This window comes from Falco rusticolus, chromosome 16 (assembly GCF_015220075.1).
Source record: "Falco rusticolus isolate bFalRus1 chromosome 16, bFalRus1.pri, whole genome shotgun sequence".
In the NCBI taxonomy this organism is placed as follows: Eukaryota; Metazoa; Chordata; class Aves; order Falconiformes; family Falconidae; genus Falco; species Falco rusticolus.
Genome location: NC_051202.1, coordinates 4,344,670 through 4,367,994, shown reverse-complemented (window position 1 = coordinate 4,367,994; position 23,325 = coordinate 4,344,670). Strand labels below are relative to the sequence as shown.

Sequence of the window (23,325 nt, the reverse complement as noted above, 5' to 3'; positions counted from 1 at the left end):
GAAAAAAACGATTTCTGTGATCCGTGCCTCATGTTACAACTTGTAAAAATGCGTTAAAATCGGTTGACAGCTATTTAAAAATGGAGCGTTACTATTACCTGTTCACAGATACCGAGTGCTTAGTGCAGCCTAGGCGTGATTTGTTTGACTCGCATTAACTCACCAGCGACGTTAACTTTGGTATTACCTTTCAAGAAGCAGAACCGATGATAATGTTTTTACCTGCTGATTGTGTTTATCTCCAAGTGATGCCTGCAACATAAAAACGGTACTTTCCCGTAGTAAATTACAGGATAGAAAATCCTTTTGGATGGTGGAATATATCATTCATCACGGTGTCTTGATGGCAACTTTGGTTGAAGAAAAACATTTCCTTTAGGGGAAATATCTTGGGAAAACTCCTGATATTTCTTAGGAAGCAGAGCTGGTGCTGAGTTTCTGAGTACCTCTGCAATGTTTTGAACTTCTTGCTGATGATTTGCCAGGGCACAGCCAGCTTTACCCTGAAACCAGTCATGCCTACAAGGCATTCACTGAGTATTTTTTACAAATAAAGAAAGTTACAATGGAATAGCTGCTGCTGCCTATTGCTGCTTTGTCAGTTAACCTAAAAATCCATCAAGAAGAAACTGGAGTGTTTGTTTCCAGTTCCTGGCACGTAGCTTTAGCGTGGCTTAGAATGTGCTGGACTCTTTTCTTGTCTTTTCAAAATATTTGTTTTCCGCAAAGCCAATCATGGGTCATTTGCCTCCAGTAATTGATACCGACACTGGAAATGTTTGTCCAGTTGATGACAAAGTTAATTTTAAGTGTTTGAGAAGTTATTGCCTCTGGTTAAACGGGGACCAGTTTACCCATTGTGAGAAGATTTGAATACATAGCTCATCTAGTTTCTCTCCACAAGAATTTTCTTCATTCAGATGTGTCACTCTTTACAACAATCAGTAAATAGTGAGGCTTGTGTATTTTAAATTCTAATTTAATTGTTTGCATGCTGCAGATTATGTCCAAATACTGCTTTTCTCTGTACCTCTTGATTTCCCCCCTATCCCCACTTCTTATTTACTCCATGAAGTCAATAGAAGTTTTGGGTGTGTAGAAAAAGAAAAGGAATTGCATCAGACTGCAAATATACGAATGTTTTCTGCTGAGCATTCATTTAGCCGGCAGCCTGGGACATGCCGCTGTTGGGAACAGGGACAACCGAATGGAGTTTGTGATTTTGCAGAGCCCGTGGAATAGCTGAGGACTTTGCAGTGGATGTGTGGTGGTTTGGTCGTCGTTACTTGGCGTTGTCCTTGACCACTACGTGATGTGGAGCTGCTCGCTGCATGCCTCATCTTTCCCATTATTTAAAGGAAAAGAGCAGTTCGCTACAGACTCGTGTAAAGGAGTGTCAAATCCTTTGCTAAGAAGAGAAGCCCAAAGTCATATGGGTGGTGGGGATTGCGTATGTTTAACTGTGCTTTTTGTAAGGATTGATTAAGTACAAATAAAATCCTTATTTTTTTCCCCACCAGAGCAAAGTCTGTAGAAGGAAAGGGACTTCCCCACAAATCACATTAAGATAGGTGTTAAGGCAAAGCTGCATTTATTACTTTGTAGGGGTTTCAATTCATTTGTTAGCAATTTTTATCCATCCTTTGACACTTTACTGCACTTTTTTCATTCTGTCGATGCCCTGCTGGGTTTCTCAATTTGCTCTTTCGCTGTCTTCCTTCCCTTTTCTCCCCTTGAGCTATTTCTGGCGATCTCCCCTCAGCACAAACTGCAGCTGATAATGTTTGAGTTCAAGTCGAACTTTCGAACCCATGACGTCAGGTTGGTTTGGAATTAGGCAAAACCAGTTTGCCCATCCCTCGTTGTAAAAGGGTTAATCCTCTAAACTATTGAGAGACAAGGGCAGGGAATTATGAAAGCAGACCCTGTTTTATAAGCATTTGTATTGCCAGCGCTTGAATACCCGTAATAAGTAGGTTGCTTCTGTGATTAATGACTGTGTTTTACATGCTGACGATGGATGATGTGTCTTATTGTAGAAGCCATTTACTTTTATTTGGTCTCCTCACCCAAGCAGTACTGGAAATGAGTTGTTAATGTCTTGGTGGGAGTATGTTTTCTTCTCAACAATTTAATGAAAGGTGATCCACAAAGAGGAGAAAATAATTAAAATTATGCCCTTTTTTGCATCTCTGTAATGTGTGCAAAGACAGCTCATGTGGATTATTTTTTATAATACAGGATTTTTCTTTTTCAATAAAGAGATTCTTGCGTTGTTCCCCCCGAGTTGGAAGGGAGTAGGAATGTGTCGTCAGTCTGAATTTGGAAAAGGCAAACTATTCAAATGTCTTAAACGCAGCCTGTCTTTGTTTTATTAACTTATTTTTAATAAAGGACTAAAATAATTTGAAATCTTTAGTTATTTTGAGCCAATTCTTGTATCGGGCTATATGTTTCTGATTTTGCTGTAGTTTCAGTTGCACTTCTTTCCCCCCCTACGTCATGTTGCACGTGTAAAGGAGGTGGCGAAGGAGTATGTGTGGTGGTGTGAATACACGGGCCAGGCACAGAAGTAATCTTTTTATTAAACCTATATGCATTCCATGTTGCATCCATCTAACTTCAAGATTTTCATTTCTGTATAATGGCTTAATAAAGGAATGAGTAAAAAGACTGAAAAAAGCACTCATGAATTAATTGGAGAAAATCTGTTTTAAGACAGCAAGATTGGTTGCGGCGCCCAAGCAAGTCTTTCTAAAGCTCTACATAAAGTGAAAGACCTTGGATCTGGCTTCCCAGCAGATCTCGAATGGAAACAGACAGCTCTGGGCATTTTGTTGATACTTGGAGAGAGAGAAAGATGAGTAGGATTTTAAAACAATAATTAGAATTGAAATGCTTTTTCATATTGGGTTCACCAAACGTAACTTAAAGGCTCATTTAGCACTCAGAATTTCAAAGATCCCTCGTAACTATTGTGCATTGATGAGCAAAGCAAACCAATTCAGCTTGATGGGTCAGTAGTGTTGGTTGCTTTTCATATATATATATGAATAATATTTCATATATATATATTTCATATAGCAGTTAAATGCCAATAATTGCCCAGCTTCTCTGGACAGGTTATCTAACAATTCCAGGTGGGATATGGCCCTCATTTCAAGGCTTAATGAAGACACCGGCAATGTAAAGAATCTGTCACGTTTGTGGGGAGAGCATGGAAATGCCAAATCAAAGATGACTTTCATCCCAGCAGTGCCACATAAAAGAGTCTGGTAATGATGGTGTTTGGGAAATATAAAAAATATTATCTGCAGACTTACTTAGATCACCATCGTGTGAAAATTGGCAGCCAAGGCTGATCTTTGGCAGAATATCTTTCCTGGTTTAAAAAAACTTTTTGTCTAAAAAAAAAAAAAAAAAAAGAGAGAGAGAGAAAAAAAGGTTGAAAAAGTTATTTTGGCTTGAAAAAACCACGCGCTGCATATGTGCCTTTTATTGGCCGAGTTCCCGTGGAAACATCGCTGGTTGCACAATAACAGGATACATACATTGCTTCAATATTAGCATATATATTAATGGCACATCAAGGAATTTCATAATCGTGTGACACAAGAGTTCTCCATGCAGTGCTCATGCAGTCTATTAATGGGAAATGTCTTCAGCAGGCTGTGAGATAACACCTCTGCCTCCCCTTGTGGCTTCCGATCGAGTCCTTCCAACATGCAACAACCCTGCGTGGTAGGTATCGTCACCCCCATTTTCCATGTGGGGGAAGCAGAAGTCCAGTGAGTGCCAGGGACTTGGCTGAGGTTGCACATTAAGGCAGCAGCAGGGTTGGAAACACGATGCCTCATGTCCTCTTTCGCCCAAAATCTACCTCTCGATGAACCAAACTTTGTTCATTTGGTCCTTTATGGGGCAAGTGAGAGTAAAGGAGACAATATTCCCGTCAGCCTGGAGTTGTTGCTCGTGCTAGCAGGAGCTGTGCACCCACACAGGTGGGGAGGGGAGAAGGGGCTGCCTTGGCTTTTGTGTATCAGCTTTGATGCTTGGTATTTAAATGACATTATCGAGTCACAGGTGTACCTGTGGAACACAGCGATGCTGCATTCCTCGGTGCCGTAGGAGAATGGGAGGTAAATAGATGTCCTGATGGAAACCAGAGATGGGTGATAACCAAAGCTTTGACTCAAAGTCCTCCAAACCGTGGGGCGAGGGAGGGTCTCCCATTTGGGTCCCTGAATCAGAGCGTTTCTAGGGATGTATGTGTAGTTCTAGGTCGGAGCTGTTGGAAACAGGTGTCCTTCTAACATTTCTGTTCATAATGGCATTAATTCACAATGAAAGCCAGCAGAATTTCAGCACTGCAGAAACCTAATTCAGTTCTTTATGATTAATTAGGGCCTCTCTCCGCCCTAAGTCTGATCTGTATTTGTCTGGAGCTGCGAAAACAGTGTCTCCTTGGCTGGCTGCCTATCAGAACAGAAAAAATCCCAGCACACTAATGTCTGACAGGAGTAAGGGCTCGTATTCTTTGGAGATCAGGACAGCTAGAGCTCACCAACTGGAATTTCTGGCTTATCCTTCTACCAGTGCTGTGGGACAGTCAGCCTGGTAGCTGGGAAAACTTGTCATCACTTTTCTGACACGTAAGTGGTTGCATGCCTCCAAAGTGCTTTGCAACTCTGAGGTTGACATTTTTGTCATGGAACCACTTATTCTGGGTGTGTTCGTTTTGAGACCGCCCATCCTTGAGACGTTTTTCAGCTTGCTTTTTAAGATTAAGAATTTCAACAGGAGTGAAACTGTTTTGTGCTTCAGCTGAAAAAAAAACAGACCACCACCCACCCTGAAATGAATGGGCTGGGTCTCAGCTACTGTAGGTCAGTGGTGTTGATGTTGGGGGCTGTGCACATTTGTACAGGCTGAAGATCTGGTGCAGATCGTACACCTTGGTGTAGGGTGGACTGAGCTGATGTTTGGCATCTTTCTAGGTCCTTCTCCACTGAGAAGCTGGCTGTTCTGCTTGTTGCTTGCTTCTGTTTCCCTGCTACAGACCAGCCCCATAGCTGCCTTGTCTGCTCTGCTTGTGTTTTCACCCACTGGCTGTACACTGCAGTGCAAATACATGTGTAATGCTGCAGTCTGACATGTTCTTTCCATGATGTCTGTAGTAGTGAATGCAGCTTTCCGTGTCCTCGCTCACTCCTGGGCCACGGGGCAGGCTAATTAACTACAGATGTTGAAGTGAGTGGAATATCGGGTTTTGCCTGGAGACTGGGGGTGTAACAATGTGAGCATCCTGCCTCCCCACATCCATACTGGATCGTCACGGCTGCAGGTAGAGGCAGCGATGAAGCTGTATGACTGAGGGTTCTTGCGACATCTTCAGCTCATGACTAACCTTCTATCATGTAGACAGTCCTGAAGTCAAGGAAACTGCTTTGGGAATGAAGTTGCCAGCACTGATTTTTAGCAACGTTGCAGAATGGTTTGCAGTGAAAGGTTTCTATAAACTGGAATTTCAGCTGTTCGGTTTCCCCCACCCCCCCTTCCAAAAAGTAAAAGCTTAGCTGTCCTTGATTCATTCTGTTTGGGTTAAGACTCAATCCGTGGGGTGACATGGCTATGCTGTTACTTGATGTGGAGGGAATAAAAATAGCTGTGCCCAGTGCCAGTGGAAGCTGTGACATTGTCTTTGTCAGCTTACTCAACCAAAAAGGCCAGCTTTGGAGGAAACCCTTATTCCAGGGTGCTCCACATTCTGATAACAGGGTTTCAGCTTCCTGGAGTAATCCTGTGATGTGCATTATGCTCTAGCTTTATTCCCTGTGCGTGTCTCTCCTCCTTACCCCAGCCGCAAGAGCTGGGTTAAGATTGCTGATCTAATTGGCAAACACAAAGGATAGACAGGCTGTGAACAAAACCTGCTCATCTATCGTTTGCATCCTTCTAAATTGCATTGTTTGTGCAGCTGTTCAGACAAATCGTCCGGAGAGTTTATTTTTGTCCATAGAGGAAACAGAGATGAGTTTTCTTTCTGTTAAGGCAGATGCAATATCAAAGAATCAGATATGCAGCTCAGAGAGACCAACCTGTCTGCTAAACATGTCCCGATGGGGGCAAGATTATTAATAAAGCAACCCTTGAGATGATAAGTCATAATTAAAAGAGGCAAAGACTTTGCCGAGATGTGACAGGTCTCTTTCAGGTTAACACTGGTACTTGCTGAAGTCTCCCTTTCATTTCAGCGTGGAGGAAAAGAGGGGGATGTCTGTGTATTTTAAACACTGATCTACTATTCTCCCGAGAAGAAAAAAGCGTCTTCCAAAAGATCCATCAGGCAAAATTTACAGTCTGGTGTTTGGGAACAATTGAACTCTCTCTCTTCCCATGTGTCACTCACCAGGGTGTTTTAGAGGCTCAAAGCAGGAAGAGGTGGTGATATTTATGGGAAGCTTTTTGCTGGAGCTCGCACAAGGGTGGGCTTGAGAAACCTGAAGAGTGCTTTTGTGTGCCTGGCTAGTCAGCTGTCCCAGGCTGGTGTTTGCTTATGGATGTTGTGATAATAATTAACAGAGCAGGAAGTAAAGGACTGATTGATTTATGCACGCATGGCATTATGTGTTTGAACTTGGACAGAAACTATGAAGTCCTGAGAGAAGGCAGATTTATTTATCAAATGTGTAAGGACATAAGAATGGTCATAATGTGTCAGTCTAAAAGTCCATATAGACTTGTATCTTGGACGGTGGCCAGTAAGAGATACTTAGGGAGCAGTGTAAAGAACAGAATGTGACTTATCCTTCCATTAAACTGTACCCTCTCAGTTCTGATGAGCTGTTTCTCGATCCAAGTCCAAATCTCACTCCTTGACCAGTGACACCATCTGGACGGAGGATGGGATTTGGCCTGCTGTGTTTCTCCCCCGCGTCCCAAGATGTCTGGTCATCTGGCTGTCAGCAGCAAAGCAGAAACTTGTTGCAACTTAAGGCTGGACACCCTGAGAGCTGTGTCATCTTGGTGCAGTGTTTCTCCTCCAGCCCCAATAGACAAGACCAGAGACTGCCTGAAAATCCACTCCTTCTAGCTATTTGATTCTGTAATCTTTTTGGCAACTTTGCTTGCTAAGCCTGGGTCCAGTGGGTGATGAGCTCTAGAGCCGGGTCTTATCCTTGGTAATGGAGGAGACATTTGGCTGAAGTATCTAACATGACTTAGTTCAAAAGAAAGAGCTTCAAATTGAAGTTGGCTTAATGGAGCCAGCATCCCTTGACGCAGATGCGGTAAATGAGCTGGTGGCTTGTATCCCAGTAACTTCCCTGCACTGACTGAGTGCTGGCGTTTATGGAGATGTTTGTGTTTGTTTCCCTGGGACTAATGTGGCCTGATCTTAAAACTCCCTCCGAGTCCAAACAGTGAAGGGCCTGGAATGGAGCTTTGTGTCCCAACCCACCCTCCATGTGGAGCTCTTTCCAGTCGGGATGGCCTTGGGCCCACATATCCCCATAGAAGATATGAGATCTGCTTGGGTTCAGGGCGCCTCCTTTTCCCACTGAGCAGGATTTAAAGGGATCATCTGCTAAAGATGAGGAATCTTGGACAGGATCGCGTTTTTGTAGCCTCAGACAAAGAGCAGGACCTCTCGGAGCCGTGCTCAGTTTGCCTGAAGACTGTGGATTTGGGCTGGGGGGGGGGGGCTCCATTCCAAAACACAGGTTGCTGTTGGAATATGTGAAGCAGAATAATTCAGAATAGAAAAGTGGCGTGTGTTCTTCGGATTCGTTCTCCACTGGTCAAGCCAGAGTGCTGTTACATCTGCTACAAAGGGTTTCTTGAGCGCTGGCCAAATAGATCCTTTAAATGCGTCTTTAAAATAAATAAATGAAAAAAAAATCTTCTTATAGAGAAATTTTCTCCTTCACTGAGGATCTGACAAGGTCCTGGCATGCTCCCCTGTGTGACAGACAGCCTGGAAGAAAGGCGGCTGTGTGCAAGGAGAACAGTCTATAGGTGCTTGCTTAAATCTTTCGGACAATTGAGAAGAAGCTGGGCAGCTCGGCGTTGCTGCCGGGTGACAGCAGGAGACGTCGGCGGGGTGACTAGCCCTGGGAGAGCAGCTCCACCGGCTCTTCCGACGCTGTGTTCAACGTGCATTCCCATCTCCTCCAACAAAGCCGGCTCGTTATAATGGGTAGCGCCAACCCTGCCAGAAGAACCCTGGTGCCATCCTGCAGGGATCTGGCACCCATGGAGACACTGATGCTGGAGGTGAATTTTTGGATTGTGTTTATAAGATAGGGCTGGATGTGGGGCAATTATCTGTCTAAGGCAGGGTATTACACGTCTGCCTGTGGCGGCGGGGAGGGAGACGAGTTCTCATTCAGGGAGGCTCTCGGGCTCATCATTTGTTCGAGAGCAATTACTTACGGTGTGTATGGTGCCTTAAACATGTAAAAAAGCACAACATAAATATCAAATGTCATTATTAAGTGAGGATTAATTATCTTTCTGGTTTGTTTTTGTGAAGGCCTCCGGCATGCGTGCCTCAGATGCATTCAAACTTATTAATTACTGTTATTATGTAGAAGTTATACTGAAACATTATGTTGATAAATTGCTAATGGGGACAGGCTTGAAACGGAAAACCGGAATCTCACAGCTCCAAGCGCTGAGGAAATTTCACTCATGGCTTTGAAATCAGGCTGAACTCACCTACAGCTCCAAGTGCCCCACGGCTTGAGAACCGCAGCTGAAGCTTGTGTCCAGCTCCGCTCACCCCTGGGTAGCTGGACAGGTAGCTGCATGATGAGGGTTGCTTTGAGAAAGAGTGCCTTTTAGCTACAATACTTTATATTCATTATTATAAATGTTAATGTTTACAGATGTCAGTGTTTGCCGCTGACTTAGCTGAAAACCCACTGCGTGAAAAAAAAAAAATTAATTGAAGAGAGGAACTTCAAGGTGCTGCTGCTGAAAAGCAAAAAATTTCAAAAAGAAAAGGGACTGTTCTCTAACAGGGAACGTAAAATAGGAATCCTGCGTGAGCCTTAATTTTCCCCACCTAAGAAGCTGCTGTCAAAAATTACCATTTGATGAGACACCACTTTTTTTTCCCCCCACTCACATTTGGCTTATCACAGAAGGTAGAGACTCCTGAAGAACTGACCTTCCGTCAGAATGCCCCAAAAAAAAAAGGATCGTTCTATCAGTGCTAAAATTAGCGGCACTGATTTTCATTTCTTTTCTGTTTTCCTCCTGTGGACACATGGAGGTGAGATCCTGGCCCCACTGAAGCCGATGGGCATTTCGCCATGGGCAGCAGCTGGGTCTGGATTCTTCCATGAGGGAGAAGCCGTTTGCTCCCAAGTTGGCTTTTTGTTGCGTGGCTGAGTTGCATTTAATTTTGCAGGACTCATGGTCCCTGTCAGGCTAATAGGGTTTGTTGAATTGAAGTGGAAATAGAATATGGTGTGAACTGGACCTGCAGTCTTTGACTGAGGAGTGGTTAGACTTTACTCCAAGAAACCTCGCTGCATGCTATTTTGGAGCACCACCAGTGTCTCTTCGTGATCCAGCTCTGCACTTAGATTTCAGGGTTGATTTTCAGGGTTGACTGCTCCGCTTTCCTGTAGCCTCTGTGACACTCACGATTCCCATGGAAGTTTTGGCTCTGTGCATTTGGGCTGAGTCTTAGGACTATTTTTGGAAGCTTTCAAAATGTCCCAGAAGTGCCCTTCAGCTCTGCTCGTCTGCAGAGGCTTTGGCTCTAGCTTAGCTACAACTGGTTTCCACACGTAACTGAAGAAAAAGAGAGCTAGCAGAAAAAGAAACAACAAAACCAACGTCCTTTCCCAGAACAGTGCTAACTTGCGGTTAAGTGACCGAGCTCTTAGGTGCTGAGGTTCTGGAGCAGAGCAATGGCATTGAAGAGCATTCTCAAGCATTCCCAGTTCCAGGACTCCTATTTAATATGTAATAGCCACAGGAAGATGTGATTATAGGGGTGAGGTATAGCACTTCTAAAGGGTCCGAGGATCACATGAAGGTTTTCCAGCTGTTTCAGTACTCGGAGAGGGGTTAGGCTCTATAGGAGTAAGACTGGAAGGAATGAGAAGAGAATCAATGAACTGAGTGATACAAAGGGTTCCTGACAAATTACCGGTCAACACCTCTCTGGCCAAGCATTGTTTGACAGGAAAGCTATAAAATTTCAATTCATACATAGGTACCACCTCTGGGCTTGAGGCTCAGCTGACTCGTGCAGGGGACAGCTTGAGGAAGACTCTGCGGCCGTGCCTGGACTTCCAGCCCACTACGAGAGGACACGAGGGGCAGCTAGCTCTGAAAGACCATCTGTGTCAGTGTGTGCAAGGGCTGCACTGTGCAAGTACACCGACTCCTCTCTTGACAACTGTCAAGCTGTCAACACAGCGTTCACAACCTAATTAGCCCACCTCTCTTCAGGCCATAATTAGCTCAGGTGCAGTCGTGCCCTGGCATGGCTGTGCTGCTTGCCATTCTAGAGATGGCTGAGGGATCTGTGCGCAGCACCATGCTGCATAGCGTAAACATCACCCGGGTTGCTTTTTTAACTTGGGATTCAAGTGTTTGTTAGTGACAGCACTCCAGTGGGCAGGGTGTCTAGGAAAGGACTGGCTCTTGGGCTGTTTGCAAGGGGGCTGGGAGGACCTGGTTGTTTCCCTCCAACCTTCTCCGAAGCACTTGTTCCTAAGGGGAAATGAATTTGCCTGGTACATGCACAGACCCGTGATGGTTTTCTCTTTCCTTTTGCCTTTATGTCCTTATCAGGGTGCGTGGTGGAGCACAGTGTTGATCTTGGGAAGAACCTGATGCAAGCAGCCTTCTAAGAGTTGGTAATCATAAAGCCGGGCTTAAGGAAAACATGCAGAGTAGATGAGTGCAGTTTTTCTACTTATGCAGTGGCTTAGGTTTTTTGTGTGTTATTGGATAATATAATGCAATTGCAAATAAGTGAGGTATCTTGGTATGGTAGCGCCCGTAAGAACACGATGTAAGCATGAGGAGGAGACGAGAAGGCATCTCGCTGGGGAGGTGTTTGGTTGATGGTAAACTTGGCAGCTCGAGGGTACAGCTCTGCTGGCAAGGGCATGCTCCTTGTCCCACTGCCTCTTGCCTGCTTGCCTTGCCTTGACCGACCGCACGATTGCTTTCATGACAGGTGCACTCAGCAAGAGAGCTGTCAGCATGGCTATGCAACAGTGCAGTGCTGGATGTAGGCTGAGACAAGCCCTGCCAGGTGAGGGAAGGTCGCCTTTCCAGGAAAGACAGGCAGCAGCGCCCAGGGAGACGCTGATCCCGTGCTTGCCAATGCTCAGGATGCTGGGGTGCAGCAAAGAGGAGGCAAGGACATGTCTGGGGGCTGCTCAGATGGAGCAGAGAAGGCCTAAATCCAACGTCAGCAAAAATAGATGGGGTAAGGTCTAACCTGACTTTTACCATCGGCAGGTTTCTGATGGGTGAGAGATGCTGCAGGTCCGTGCGGAGCATGCTGGCTGAGGAAGCTGAGCAGAAGGAGCACAGCCCTTGTGTGAGAGGCACGTGGGGTCCCTGCTCAGCCTGCAGCTGGCTCGAGCAACCAGGAGGCAAAGGAGCCCGTGCTGACCTCAGAGGGTTTCTGTGTCCTGGGGTACATGGTGGGTGTTTGGCTGTTGTCTTTAGCCATCTGGCTCCTGGGCCATGTTGAGTTTCTGGGTTGTACCAGGTCTGTGCTCAGCTCTGGCTCTAGTGGTAAGGTCCAGCCAAGATCCGTGGGAATGGCATGGCTGGCAAATCTCAGCTTTTGGGGGTCTGTGGTGGAAAAAGTAGAAGTAACGCCCTCCCCGCTAATCGAACTGTGTATGGTTCAACTCATTCTCAACGCTTCCTTGCTTCTTTTGCCTTCTTTGCTTCGCTCAGGTCTTGCTTTTTCCTTTCAGTAGGCTGTCCACTCTTTCGGCAAAATGAAGTTCTTCCCTAACTGAACTGCGCTCCTTCTTGGTTCCCTTTTGTTTTGACACTTGGGAGACGACAGATTTATAGACCTTCCTGAGTCATAAGTTCATTTTCTTTTATTATTTACCTTTCACTGCAGCCCATTCTGAGTGAGATTTCATTCTGCCTCCGAGCAGGGCTGACCTGCCAAGAGGAGCTGATCCATAAATCTTTCCTTCCTTTTTCTTTCTTTCCAAAACAGAATTAGCTGAGTTTGCCTAGGAGGAAAACTGTTCTGCCGTTGCCGGCAGTCAAACAGCGCGATTAATTAGTGCTTTCCCTTTTCTCTTCTAGTCTGTGTCTGCTGGGGTTGAAAGTAAGCCAGGGAGGAGAGGGGGAGGAGGAAAAAGAAGGGGAAAAGATTTGTTTGAAGTATTTATTTTTAATTAGAGCTTTTGCAAGGTGATCTGGTGTAGTGGTGGTGTACCTACTGTGTCGCATCCAGTGGTCATAAGAAGTTTGATAGAAACATCCCAGCGGATGAGCAGAGATGACTTGAGGCTGATGAAAAGCAAGCATTCCCAATTCCGTGCACGTAGCCGGGAGCCAGGCTCTGCTGCTTTTCCCCTTGTGTTCACACCTGGAGTAGGAGGGAGCAGGAGTCTGACATGCTGCAGTTACGCCTGAGCTATCAGCTTGTTTTGGCTGGTAAAAAATGACATTCCTGACTGAAACCTTCTGGAGAAAACGGGGTGAATTCTCTGCCCTCCTTCTTGGTGCTGCTGCTGAAAAGCAAAACAAGGGAGGAAAAAAATAATCTTTGGATACATTGACTCATGATACATTCCTAGGACAAGTATTTTACATGGGATTAGGAAACTAGAGTCCAGGGTTCTTCTAGACCTGCGTGCCATGAGTAAGGCGATTCATTTCAAGGTGGCGTGGTCAGAGCGTTGTGCACGTGGCCAATCAAATATTCACTGTACAGCGGATTTAAATAGCAAAACAAAATGATTTCAGATCCTTAGAAAACACTCTACAGATCCAATGTTCTTTTTATTTTTAGCTCATGGTTAGTTTTAGCAACTGAGTGGCCAGATGTTAGCTTTGTGGAGATGGACAGAAATAAGCATTTTCTTGCTGCTTGAAATTGAGGCTATTCAAGTCCATTAAAAAAATAACTACAGGAAAACTTCTGGTGCTTAAGCACCACTCTCTCGGTTGTGTGTGGTATGAAGTATGGATTGGGCTCGTGCTTCCCAAGTATTTGAGAAGTGTTCAGCAACAAAGTGAGCCCGAGACTATCCTAGACTTTGGGGTGATTAGGATGACTCTAATAGATAAAATTGGGACTTTTCTGTATAAAACCACATAGTAAGAGACCGTTGTTCCTATGAGAGCATTGAGACCTCCTGAGTCCTAACCCTGGTGGCTTTACTGTTGGACTGTGCCGCCTCTTGGCTGTTTTGGACAGAAACAGTAGAATGCTTGAGGTGTGTCAGCAGGGCAGCAAACTAATTCCTCATTGTCTGGCTTATGTGGGCTGCTTTTTTTTTTGGTGGGTCCTGATTGGAAAAGGTGCTCGGACAGCAATGCAGGAAAGCATGTGTTCAGCTGGAACTGTTCTGGAAGGCAGGTACGCGAAGGAGGAGTGCTTCATTTCCATTCCTTCCCGTTTGGGGAGACAGAGCGTGTCACAACAGTGCTGAGCAGACAAGAGCTGCTTGCCAGCATTTAATTTGTCGAAGATTAAGAAATTGTTCCCGTTCTTACAATACCATGTCAGTCTAGAAATACCTTTGAACTCTGGGGGATGTGAAATTTAGATCTAGCCTCAGATTTTATAGTGTTTGGAAGCCAAGGCTTTGTCAGGGTGAGGACTGTACAGATGCTTTAAGGGGAGTCATGTTAACAGTGTACCTAGAGACAATGGATTGGTTCAACTTCAGCTGCCTTTGAGCGCTGCGATAACTAGATCCAGAACGGGACACTGAACTTAGGCTTTTTAATTTGTGGTCTGGATGCTAGCTAGTACAATGTAGAGGCTAGCTATTCCTGGTTTATCTGCATTGACTGCTAAAGCATCGCCCCCTTTCTGGCCAGCAATTTCCCACCCCCACCCCACCCCAAATGTCTGCAGCCTTGAACCCCATGTATTTCTGTAAATGCTGTCCTTACTCTATGCCCTAACCATCCTGTGTCCTCATCAGGCTGAGGGCGGAAAGCTGAGAAGTCTTACATACGGCTGGGCTGAACATCAGCAGATGCTTTCGTTATTTACGATGGTTTCTAAAAGCACTGTGGCAACTGTTGGTGTCAAACCATAAGCAAAAGCTTCTCTTATGAGCAGAAATGATAAACAAATATAGGACACTTGGTGTCAACAGCCTCACAAATCTGTTCACCACCTGGAGCTCGAAGCAGCTCAGCAGTTGCAAACCACTACTCGCACAGAAGTAGAGCAGCGGTTTCAGAAGTGCCGTAAGTAAATAAGTGTCCTGACGTGGGCACCAAAAATAAGCGTGTGCTGAGCTTTTCTGAGCATTTGGCCAGGTCACAGCTGCTGGCTGCTGAACATTTTGGAAAACGTATCCCCTCATTCAGGTGCTCAGCACTTGAAGACATGGACCTGAACATCTCCAATGTCATCTGCTTCTCTAATAAGCAACCACTGTTTTACCCTGCAAAAACAGCTAGGTTCTCGCTGCTGATCTTGGAAGGAGGAAATCAGTTCTTTTATTCCTGATCCTACCAGATTATTAGAAAAATAGCCTAAAGAGACTACTTCCCTCTGTTTGATGGAGGCAGATCTTAAGCTCTGGGACCATTGCACCTAGCTTCCCCCCACTCCAAGCAGTCCCACATGCTGCTACTGGGCCATATGGGAAAGCAAATATCCCTGATTGCTCTGATACCAAATACCTTTTGCTGACCTCCCTTGAAGAGAGTTCCTTGTAAAAATGCTTTTGTCCAGAGGTTTCAGTCACTTGGAGCCTTGCAGGGGTTTCTGAGCTCTGGTGATTTATGACTCCTTAAGTAATCTTGTGGTTTATGGAGAGGCCTGCTGGAAATATACAGGGGTGCAAGGGTAAAAGTATCAATTAACCAGTGATCTGGTGCCAAAAGCCATCCATGTGCAAGGCCAGGAATGGGGTTTCAGGCTATGAGATAAGGCTCCGAGAATGAACCTGCAGGGGAGCAGGAGCTCTGTGACAGGAAGGTTGGAACCAGGACCCCCTAACAGCAAGGCAGAGGTACGTGGGTCCACTCTTTACGGTGTGTAAACTGGGGGGACAGTGTTTGGTCTCCTCATTCGGAGCATTGAATGGGATCCGTGAGGTCTCTTAAAGCGTCTGTGGACAAGAGCTGTGATGTAGAGGAGCAGTTGTGTGGATGGATGAAGTGCCAGGACTGCTGCCAGGTGAGGACCGTCAGTGCACCTCATTGCTCTCCCAGGAGCATCTTCAGTGGTGGAGGTGGCTTCAGGGCTCCTGCGTAGGACTCTTGCAGTGGAGGTGCCCTTCAGGAAGGGAAGAGGGGCTGATTCTTTTGGGCAAATTAGGCTGGAACAGGGGAACTCGTAGGGTCCGTTGGTGGGCTGGCATTGCTTTGGCTGTCCCGTGGTAGCAGAAACTGTAGCGGGCACTGGTGAGGCAGATACAGGAGCAGGATCTGTTTTACCAGCTGCCTACTGTAGCTGCCTGGTGTCAGTGGGTGCATAAATATCAGTGAGGGCAGGATTAGTAGTGTACAGCAAAGGACAGTGCACTCTGTCCTAATTTATGGTCTTTGAATGGCCACTGAGGTTGTAAATCAAGGCAGGATTTCTGCCAGGTTACTCGGTGGTGCTGTAGATCAGCGTGGTCTTCAGCTGGAAGAAAATCCACGGAAAGAAAAGGTAGATAACGCTTTACACGAGCTAAAGGTTGGCTTGGCAATTCTGATCTCGTCTCTCAAGTATCTCCTTGGTGGCTGAAGTGGAATAATTTAAATTTAATGGAAGTATTTTGATTTTTAGTGTTGCAGAGATGTGGAGAAGAAAGCAAGGCTTAAGTTCCAGTCTGTCTAACCCTGGTCTGTAGTCCGTCTTGCTTAAATCCCAGTCTGTTGAGATTTACAGTGGTTTGGCAATAGTTTTCCAAGCTTGCTGTGTAAGTGACTGGATTTTGCACAATTTGCAGTGGTTGTGGAGAGAAGTGACAATCAACGAGCTGCACCATTCTTTGGTGTACCCTGTGCGCTCCAGCTTACCTGGACCTGATGTATGTGATCGCAACCCTTTGCTCAGAGGAGGAGGGTAAAGAGTACAGGTCATCAGCAGGACAGGCTGGCAGCTCCTTTCTTCCACTGTGAGGAGTTACTCACCGAAATAGACTCATTGAAGTCTGCAGATCATTATTTTCATTAGCGGTGATTCATAAGAAGAGTTTCACAATCAGGCCTGCTGGTGTAATATGTTCCTTTCCATGGCACCATTTATCTAAAGATCTCGGAATACTTTCTGTACATTAAACTTTAATCCATGTTTTACCACCAGTGAAGTAGGTAAGGAGGATTGTTTCAATTCTGCAAATGAGGTAAACTGAGGTACAGAGCAAGAAAGTAATTTGTCCAAGTCCGTGCAGGTGGTTTGCAAAGTTGTAGAGAGTCTGTCTTGCAGCAAACTTACGTTTCCCACGTGTGGTCCCATTTCCCTGGCCCGGACTGGCCCTGACTTGAAAGGACTGGAGCAGAGCTGCTGGTGTATTTTTAAGGCTGGTACCAACTGATAGGTGTAAGATGTAGAGTTAAGAGTCGGTGGAGAACTCTGCTTCCAGTCTGTTCACCCTCGTCTGCCTGCACGGTCAATGGAGTCCGTGTAGACAGCGGAGGATGAAGGTGTGATTCATCTGGCTCAGTTACTTGCTAGAGGATGAGATGAATTGTGACTTGAACTCCGTTGTCTGTGGGTGACTCTGTCAGCTGAACCCTGTCCTAGTGTCCATAGCAAAGCAGAGTTGCACGAACGGGGACAGATTTCATCGTTTGCTTGGAGTCTAATCTAATTAGACCAATTATTTCGATGGTATGTGTTATAATGGCTCCTTAAAAGAAAAATAGACAATGGAAATGCAGACCTTCCTTCCCCTGTGCTGGTGAAATGTGCATCAGGACTGCCAGCCCCAGGACAGCTATGCAGTTTGGTGGAGAAACTGGTCCAGAGAGGGGAGTTGACTTGCTGGTGGTCATTTAACAAGTGAATGGCAGAGCCAGGAAGGGTATTCCATCTCCCTGCTCTCTCCAGTGCTCCCATTACTTGACCTTATTGCCACTGAACTGGCCTTTATCCACCTCTGTTTCCTTCCCTGCCAGGGTCCCCTTCTCTGAGGGCATATCCTCTCATCTCCGTCATCACCAGGCAGCCCTCCGTGGTCCCTCACCTCATCCCAGCTGCCACCAGCTCCCGTGTGCTGCCAGCCCAGACTTCCTCGGGGACTGCGAGCGCAGAGACGCCTGCCAGCGAGACCCATGCCAGCAGCGAGTCAGAGGCAGAGCAGCCCGCACCTCGGTTAAAAAAGCCCCGACGGAGTAGGACCATCTTCACTGAGCTGCAGCTGATGGGCTTGGAGAAGAAATTCCAGAAGCAGAAGTATCTCTCTACCCCTGACAGGTAGGTCGGTCTCTTGCACTAGGAGGACTGATCAGACGGGCTGCTCTAGCCCCGCTCAGCCATTCCCGTACCAAACGCTCCCCAGCTGTAGGGTGCTGCCTTCTGGCTCCGTGGGGATGCCTCTGCTGTTGGCCAAGGACACGGACAGATGACCAGATTCAGTTTCAAGGCTAACTTTGCCTGGGATCGAAGGTGACCTGAACAGATTACATCAATGGAAACGCCACGTGTGTGCTAGCCGGCAGGCGTCCAGGCTCAGAGATAGGCAAGGTACAGAGCAGAAGGCGCTCTGTCTTTTTGCCATTCCTGCTGCACGCTCGAAAAAGGTGGAGCCTGTCTCCTCCTGGGATCTGGTGGTGGATGACTGTGTCTCCGTGGCAGCTGAGAGGTTGGCTATAGCTTCAGCTGGCTGCTGAACTAGCTTTCACCTAGCAAACTTGGGTAGCAGTTCGGTGGGAAGGTGGTGGCCGGTCCGTGAGCTGGGAAAACAGAACCAGGGTTGCAGACAGCTGAAGGCTGCCTTGCCCTCATGAGAGCACAGGTAAGGACCTTGTCTTTGTTGAAGGAAAAGGCAAGTTCTTAGGGACTACTTGGCATGGAATGGAAAAACCAAACTAAGGAGAGGCTTTAGCTTTTTTTTTAAAGGCTTTGAATCCTATTCTGCAAATTTAAATTACAGGGAAAAGACCTGTCCAGTTCCTGTGAAGTTTGTAAACCTAGAGAGGGTTTGAAAGGTACGCCAGACCCTGAAGCCCACAGATGGCAGTGTCCCAGTATTTAAATTAGTGTGCAAGACAGACATGCTCTGCTCGTGCTGCCTGTCACCAAAGCCAAGGATTGCAACTAGACCAAATTTCATGGACGTGGTCAGGCTGTCTCGTACAGTTTTAGAGTTCCTAACGCGCCTGTACTGACTCCTCGCAGCTTCACATAACCAGATGGCTGACGCTGTTGATGAAGCACTTGAGGCTGTTAATTAATTTTATTGTATGACTGTTCCTTGGCTTTGTACATGTTAGAGGCTGAGCGATTCCTGTCCGTGTACCACTTCCCCTCTGTTTGTTTCCTCCAGTTTCCAGGCAATGCTGGTTACGCTGATGTGTGTGGCAAGAGATGGGAACTGGTTGCAGGTAATCAAAGTGTGGTAAGACATGTGCGCTAAGGCGCGAAGAGTTAGTCAAGCAGTGTTTCTCTCTGTCAGCTCATGGCTGGAAACGTGATGGCAAAGCAGTGGATTGTGATCTGCCTTTGCCTCTGCAGCTTTTGGCCTGGACAGAAGATTGTACCACCAGGAGGGCAACCAGGGCAGCACTTGGTTTGTTAGTAGAAAGAGAGTGCAGTACGACAGGATAATGCCTCTGCCAGGTTCTGCTTTTCAAATAACAGTGGGGTATCTCTCAGGCGTTATGTAGTGGCATAGGCAGCAGGCAGACCAAGCCCGTAGATTTAATGTGAATCCAAAGTGTGGGAAAAGCATGAATCCATGAGTGTCAGCTTGAGCACAAAGAGCTGGTGTGAGGTACATAGGTGTTTGTAAATGGAAGAGTGAGTCTGATTGCCCAGGAGCCCAGCTGAAACAAAAGTTTTTATTATGAAGAACTTGGCCTTGACAAATATGTTTCCCCATCCAAAGGCAGGGAAATATTTGCCAAAAAGTTCACACAATCCAGAACACCTTGGAATGTGACTCTGAGGTTGAGCTGTCCCACCTGCAGGACTTGTGTGACTCCGTGGGGCACTTGCCCAGCGTTGTTGAGGATTTCCAACTGTCCGTTGTGCAACTCCATTACAAAACTGCCAGATGTGTGGTGCTGTCACCTGTGGGGAAGGATAAAGAGTTACTCTGAGCTGCATTTGCTTCATATCCTGGGTTTTAATATAGAAATAATGAATGGTATCAGATGAACTTGCATAGGTTGGAGATTTGTGGAGGATGAATCAGGATTATGGGCTGTCTGCCACATATACCCTTAAGCTAAACACGCAAATAATAAATTCGTTTATAAGCCTAAATTGCCTATAATAGCAGAATGCATAAGAAATTAATAGGTTTGGATGTACTACTACTCCATGAGAAATGGGAAAGTAGTATTATTCCCATGATGTAGGTAGTGGAGATGAAATGCGATGCAAAGAGCAGCACTTTCAACTGGTGCTGGGTGTCTTGGTTCTAATGTGTTGGCTTCAGACCCCGTAGACCTGTTTTTCAGGGATGTGTCGTGCCAGTAGTTCCCTCCTTCATAGACAAACGTGGAGCATCAGCCGTCGGAGCGCAGCAGGCTTGTGTTTCAGAGGGGGCAGGCAAACTTCGGCAACTGCTAGGTCACAGAGGAGAAAAGAGAACAGATAGCCTGCAAACACTTAAATATCCTTTCTTCTTCCATAACAGCATATATCTTCACATCCTAAATTCATGGTATTTACCACTTTTGTCTGACCTTTTCTCAAAACAACCCGTTAGAGAGACAAATAGCCATCTTTTCTCACGGTTCCACTGTTGTATGCTCTTACAGTGTTACATTGACTGCGCCTAGCATCTGAGCGCTACTTGTCCTCTGTAAAATTATTTCGATGTCTGTTTGGTTTCCCAGGCTTGACTTAGCCCAGTCGCTGGGGCTGACTCAGCTCCAGGTGAAGACATGGTACCAGAACCGTAGGATGAAGTGGAAGAAAATGGTAAGTGGGTTCGTTACCATTTCCCTGTGGTCCTTAAAAACTGATTTCGAAAGAACAGATTTGGAAGCGGAACGTAGTGTCAGTGACCTGTGACTATTTATACAACTGGGTTTTTTTGTTGTTTTATTCTGGATAACTTTTCATAGAGACATATCTTTTTATAAAACGTTCATACTGCAGTGTGTGGTGGGCTAGAGGGGACCATAGGCAGTAGGAAGAATACAAAGCAAAGAGATGAAAGAAATGAGAACAGAACAGAGGGAAGAACCAAAATATCTCCCTCTGCGTTTTTGGCATTCCTGTGATCCTGATGCTTGTGGGATTAGTTATGTGCATAGACAAAAAAGGTTGTATCGCTCTATGGAAACCAATGCAGTTTTGAGAGCTAGCATCATTCATCGTTGCTTTTCATATCTTCCTTTCACCCCTTTAGCTTCATGGCCCTTTTCCAGTTAAAATGCTTTTAGAAGGGACAACTGTCCAGTAAATCCTGGTGGGAACCACGATGTTGTGACATTCTCCGGTGGAGATGTTTATGTATTCTGATCTGGGAGGTGAGATGCAGTTCTAGACTGTATCTTGGAATGCATGTGACAGCTGCAGAAGTTACTGCCACTTAAAACAAATTTGGGATTAGCTTGGATACCGGTCTTTGGTTGGAAGTAGCTTGTTGCTGCAGTGGTGGTGTGAAGGGAGAGGGAATTAAATGCAGGAACAGACCTGTCTTGCTGACTCCCACCTTCTGCTCAGGTGGGAGGGGTCTCATGCATTTCAATACCGGTGGTACAAAAAACCCCCACCGCAAGACAAAACAACCACCAAAACCAACACACTGACCAACCAAAAAGGCTATTCCAGAAGGCAAAGAGGCTGGAGGAAAGGCAGTCAGAGGGAATCTTAGCGAAGATTTATGACTGTTCTTACTTGGGCTTAGACTAAAGCAAACACTCAGGATAGGAACTGAATTCTGCGTGGAATCTTCTCTGTAGTGTTGAGGACTGTGTGCCTGGGTTGCCCTTGGGCCTCCTGTAGGGACTGACTTAGGAGACCTCCGCAGCTCTGGGCGTCCTTGCTGCTAACGATGGCATTTAATTTCATTTACGTGATAAAATGGGTGAACGTGGATGTCCTCCGTGAATGCGGGGCACTTCTGTGAGGCTGAAATGGTGACCAGTGGCGACCAAGCTGAGGTCAAAGCCGAGTTTCATCCTTCTCTAAAGGATGTCTCACAGCAGCGGAGTTCGGATTGATCCTGATGGTTCGTCTCTTTGCTCCAGGTGCTCAAGGGTGGACAGGAAGCTCCAACAAAGCCCAAAGGCCGTCCAAAGAAAAACTCCATTCCCACCTCGGAGGAGATTGAAGCGGAAGAGAAAATGAACAGCCAGGCTCAGAGTCAGGAGCTGGAGGGATCTCAAGCCCCGGAGGAGCCTAAACTGGCAGAGGAGAAGCCAGAAGTCACTTTGGAGACAGAGGAGTCTCCAGAACATATACCAGAGCCCTCCTCGGAGGAGACTACACCATTAAGTTAAAAGGGAAAGAAAGGAGGGAAAAAGAAAAGCAAAAAATAGATAAAAGAGAAAAACCAAAACCAAATATATATATATGTGTATATATATATTTAAATATGTATGTAATTGTGCGTGTGTACATATATATATAAATATATATATATATATGTAGACCTCGTGTATAAGTCTAAAGATTGGTCACTTTGTGCCTTTGGGAATCAGCCATCACGGGCCACGGTGGAACAAGGACATCCCGTGGGAGCGGTGACGACCCGTCCCTCCGGCGGTGTGCGAGCCTTCCCACGGATCGCGGCAGAGGCCTCAGCGTCTTTCCAGAGAAAACCACGTCTGAAAACCCGTGGCAGCTCCTGGCAAGTGAAGGAGAAGTGCAGGGCTCCTTGCAGGCGGCGGGAGGCAGATGCGTAGCGATATGGCTGTGCCGGAGGGTTCAGTGTGCTCGCTTGGCTTTATCCTTGCCCTTAAAGTAGTGCACACGGACGGAGGGCTTGGTCTGGTCGCGGATCGGGGAGGGCTAAGAAATGGGGAGCTCTGACAGCACCGTTCCCTCCTGTAACCAGCACTTATTTCTGTTAGCGATGGGCCCAACCTAAAGAGCTTTAGGAAGGAGCTCAGACCCGTAGATTTGCTTTGGCCCAACGCAAAGATGAAAGCTGCTGAAGTGAGATTCCGTACCCGGGTCAGCGTTCAGATTTCATCTGTCTTGGTTGTTTGGGTGCCGTGTCTGTGAATTTGCAGTGATCCAGGATAAAACTTCATACGAGATGAGGGTTTGGATTTGAGTCTGCTCCAAAAGCTTTGGGATGCTTGGATCTGGGATTTTTTTTTGCTTTGGGCCCACTTCTAATTTTGTAGGGTTTTTTTTAAAGAACATTTAAATGTTTTCAGGGTTTTGGGAGAATGATGGATTTAAGAAGTTGCTGCAGAAAGTTCACGTTTGTTTAAGATGTGTGCCAAGAATAGATGTGCATCATGTTTCATAAAGTCTTGTTAAGGGTGCATTTTGCCCAAAGGCTGCAAGAGATGTATTAAGATAACCTTTATTTTTTAATTAAAAATGAAATATATAAATAAAACACTTGTTGTTGTTGCTGTTTCAGAATGCTGTTCTGGGCTAGGTTCTTCCATTCTAAGAAACCCTGGAGAAAATGGGAGTCCTCAGACTTTCCGTAACACTGCTGTGCAGCCAGCGCTGTGCAAACCTCCTCGCAGCACCTTGCTCGTGGCAGGGAGGGCTGCGGTTAATGCCCCCCTGCCACTGGGTGCAGGTGAAGGTGTCGGAGTGACAACGCTGGCATTCCAGCTATTTTCTGTCACCTCCCCTCCTGCAGTTATGCCTGGACATCCAGCAAATGGCTCTTTGTGAGGCTGTGAGGATGATTTCTTAATATCCCTTTTATGGGGTGGCGGTAACGATTCGCAGGCATAAATCTCAAGTGACTTATCCAAGGAGTGTCGAGTGGGGAGAAAGGATTTCTTTTTTTCCCTGGTTTCTTGCTCAACAGGGTTTGGAGG

The 23,325-nt window shown here is 46.1% G+C and overlaps 1 protein-coding gene across 1 annotated transcript in view; it reads left to right on the top strand.

The window, feature by feature from the left end:
* Positions 1 to 21,834, top strand: part of BARX2 (BARX homeobox 2) — a 35,153-nt gene extending 13,319 nt beyond the window's left edge. Inside the window, exons 2-4 of the mRNA XM_037410086.1 lie at positions 17,311 to 17,608; positions 20,200 to 20,284; positions 21,562 to 21,834. Of these exons, the coding sequence (XP_037265983.1) occupies positions 17,311 to 17,608; positions 20,200 to 20,284; positions 21,562 to 21,813 (635 nt within the window). The 3' untranslated portion in view covers positions 21,814 to 21,834. The remainder of the gene's footprint in view (positions 1 to 17,310; positions 17,609 to 20,199; positions 20,285 to 21,561) is intronic.
* Positions 21,835 to 23,325: the final 1,491 nt, after the last annotated feature.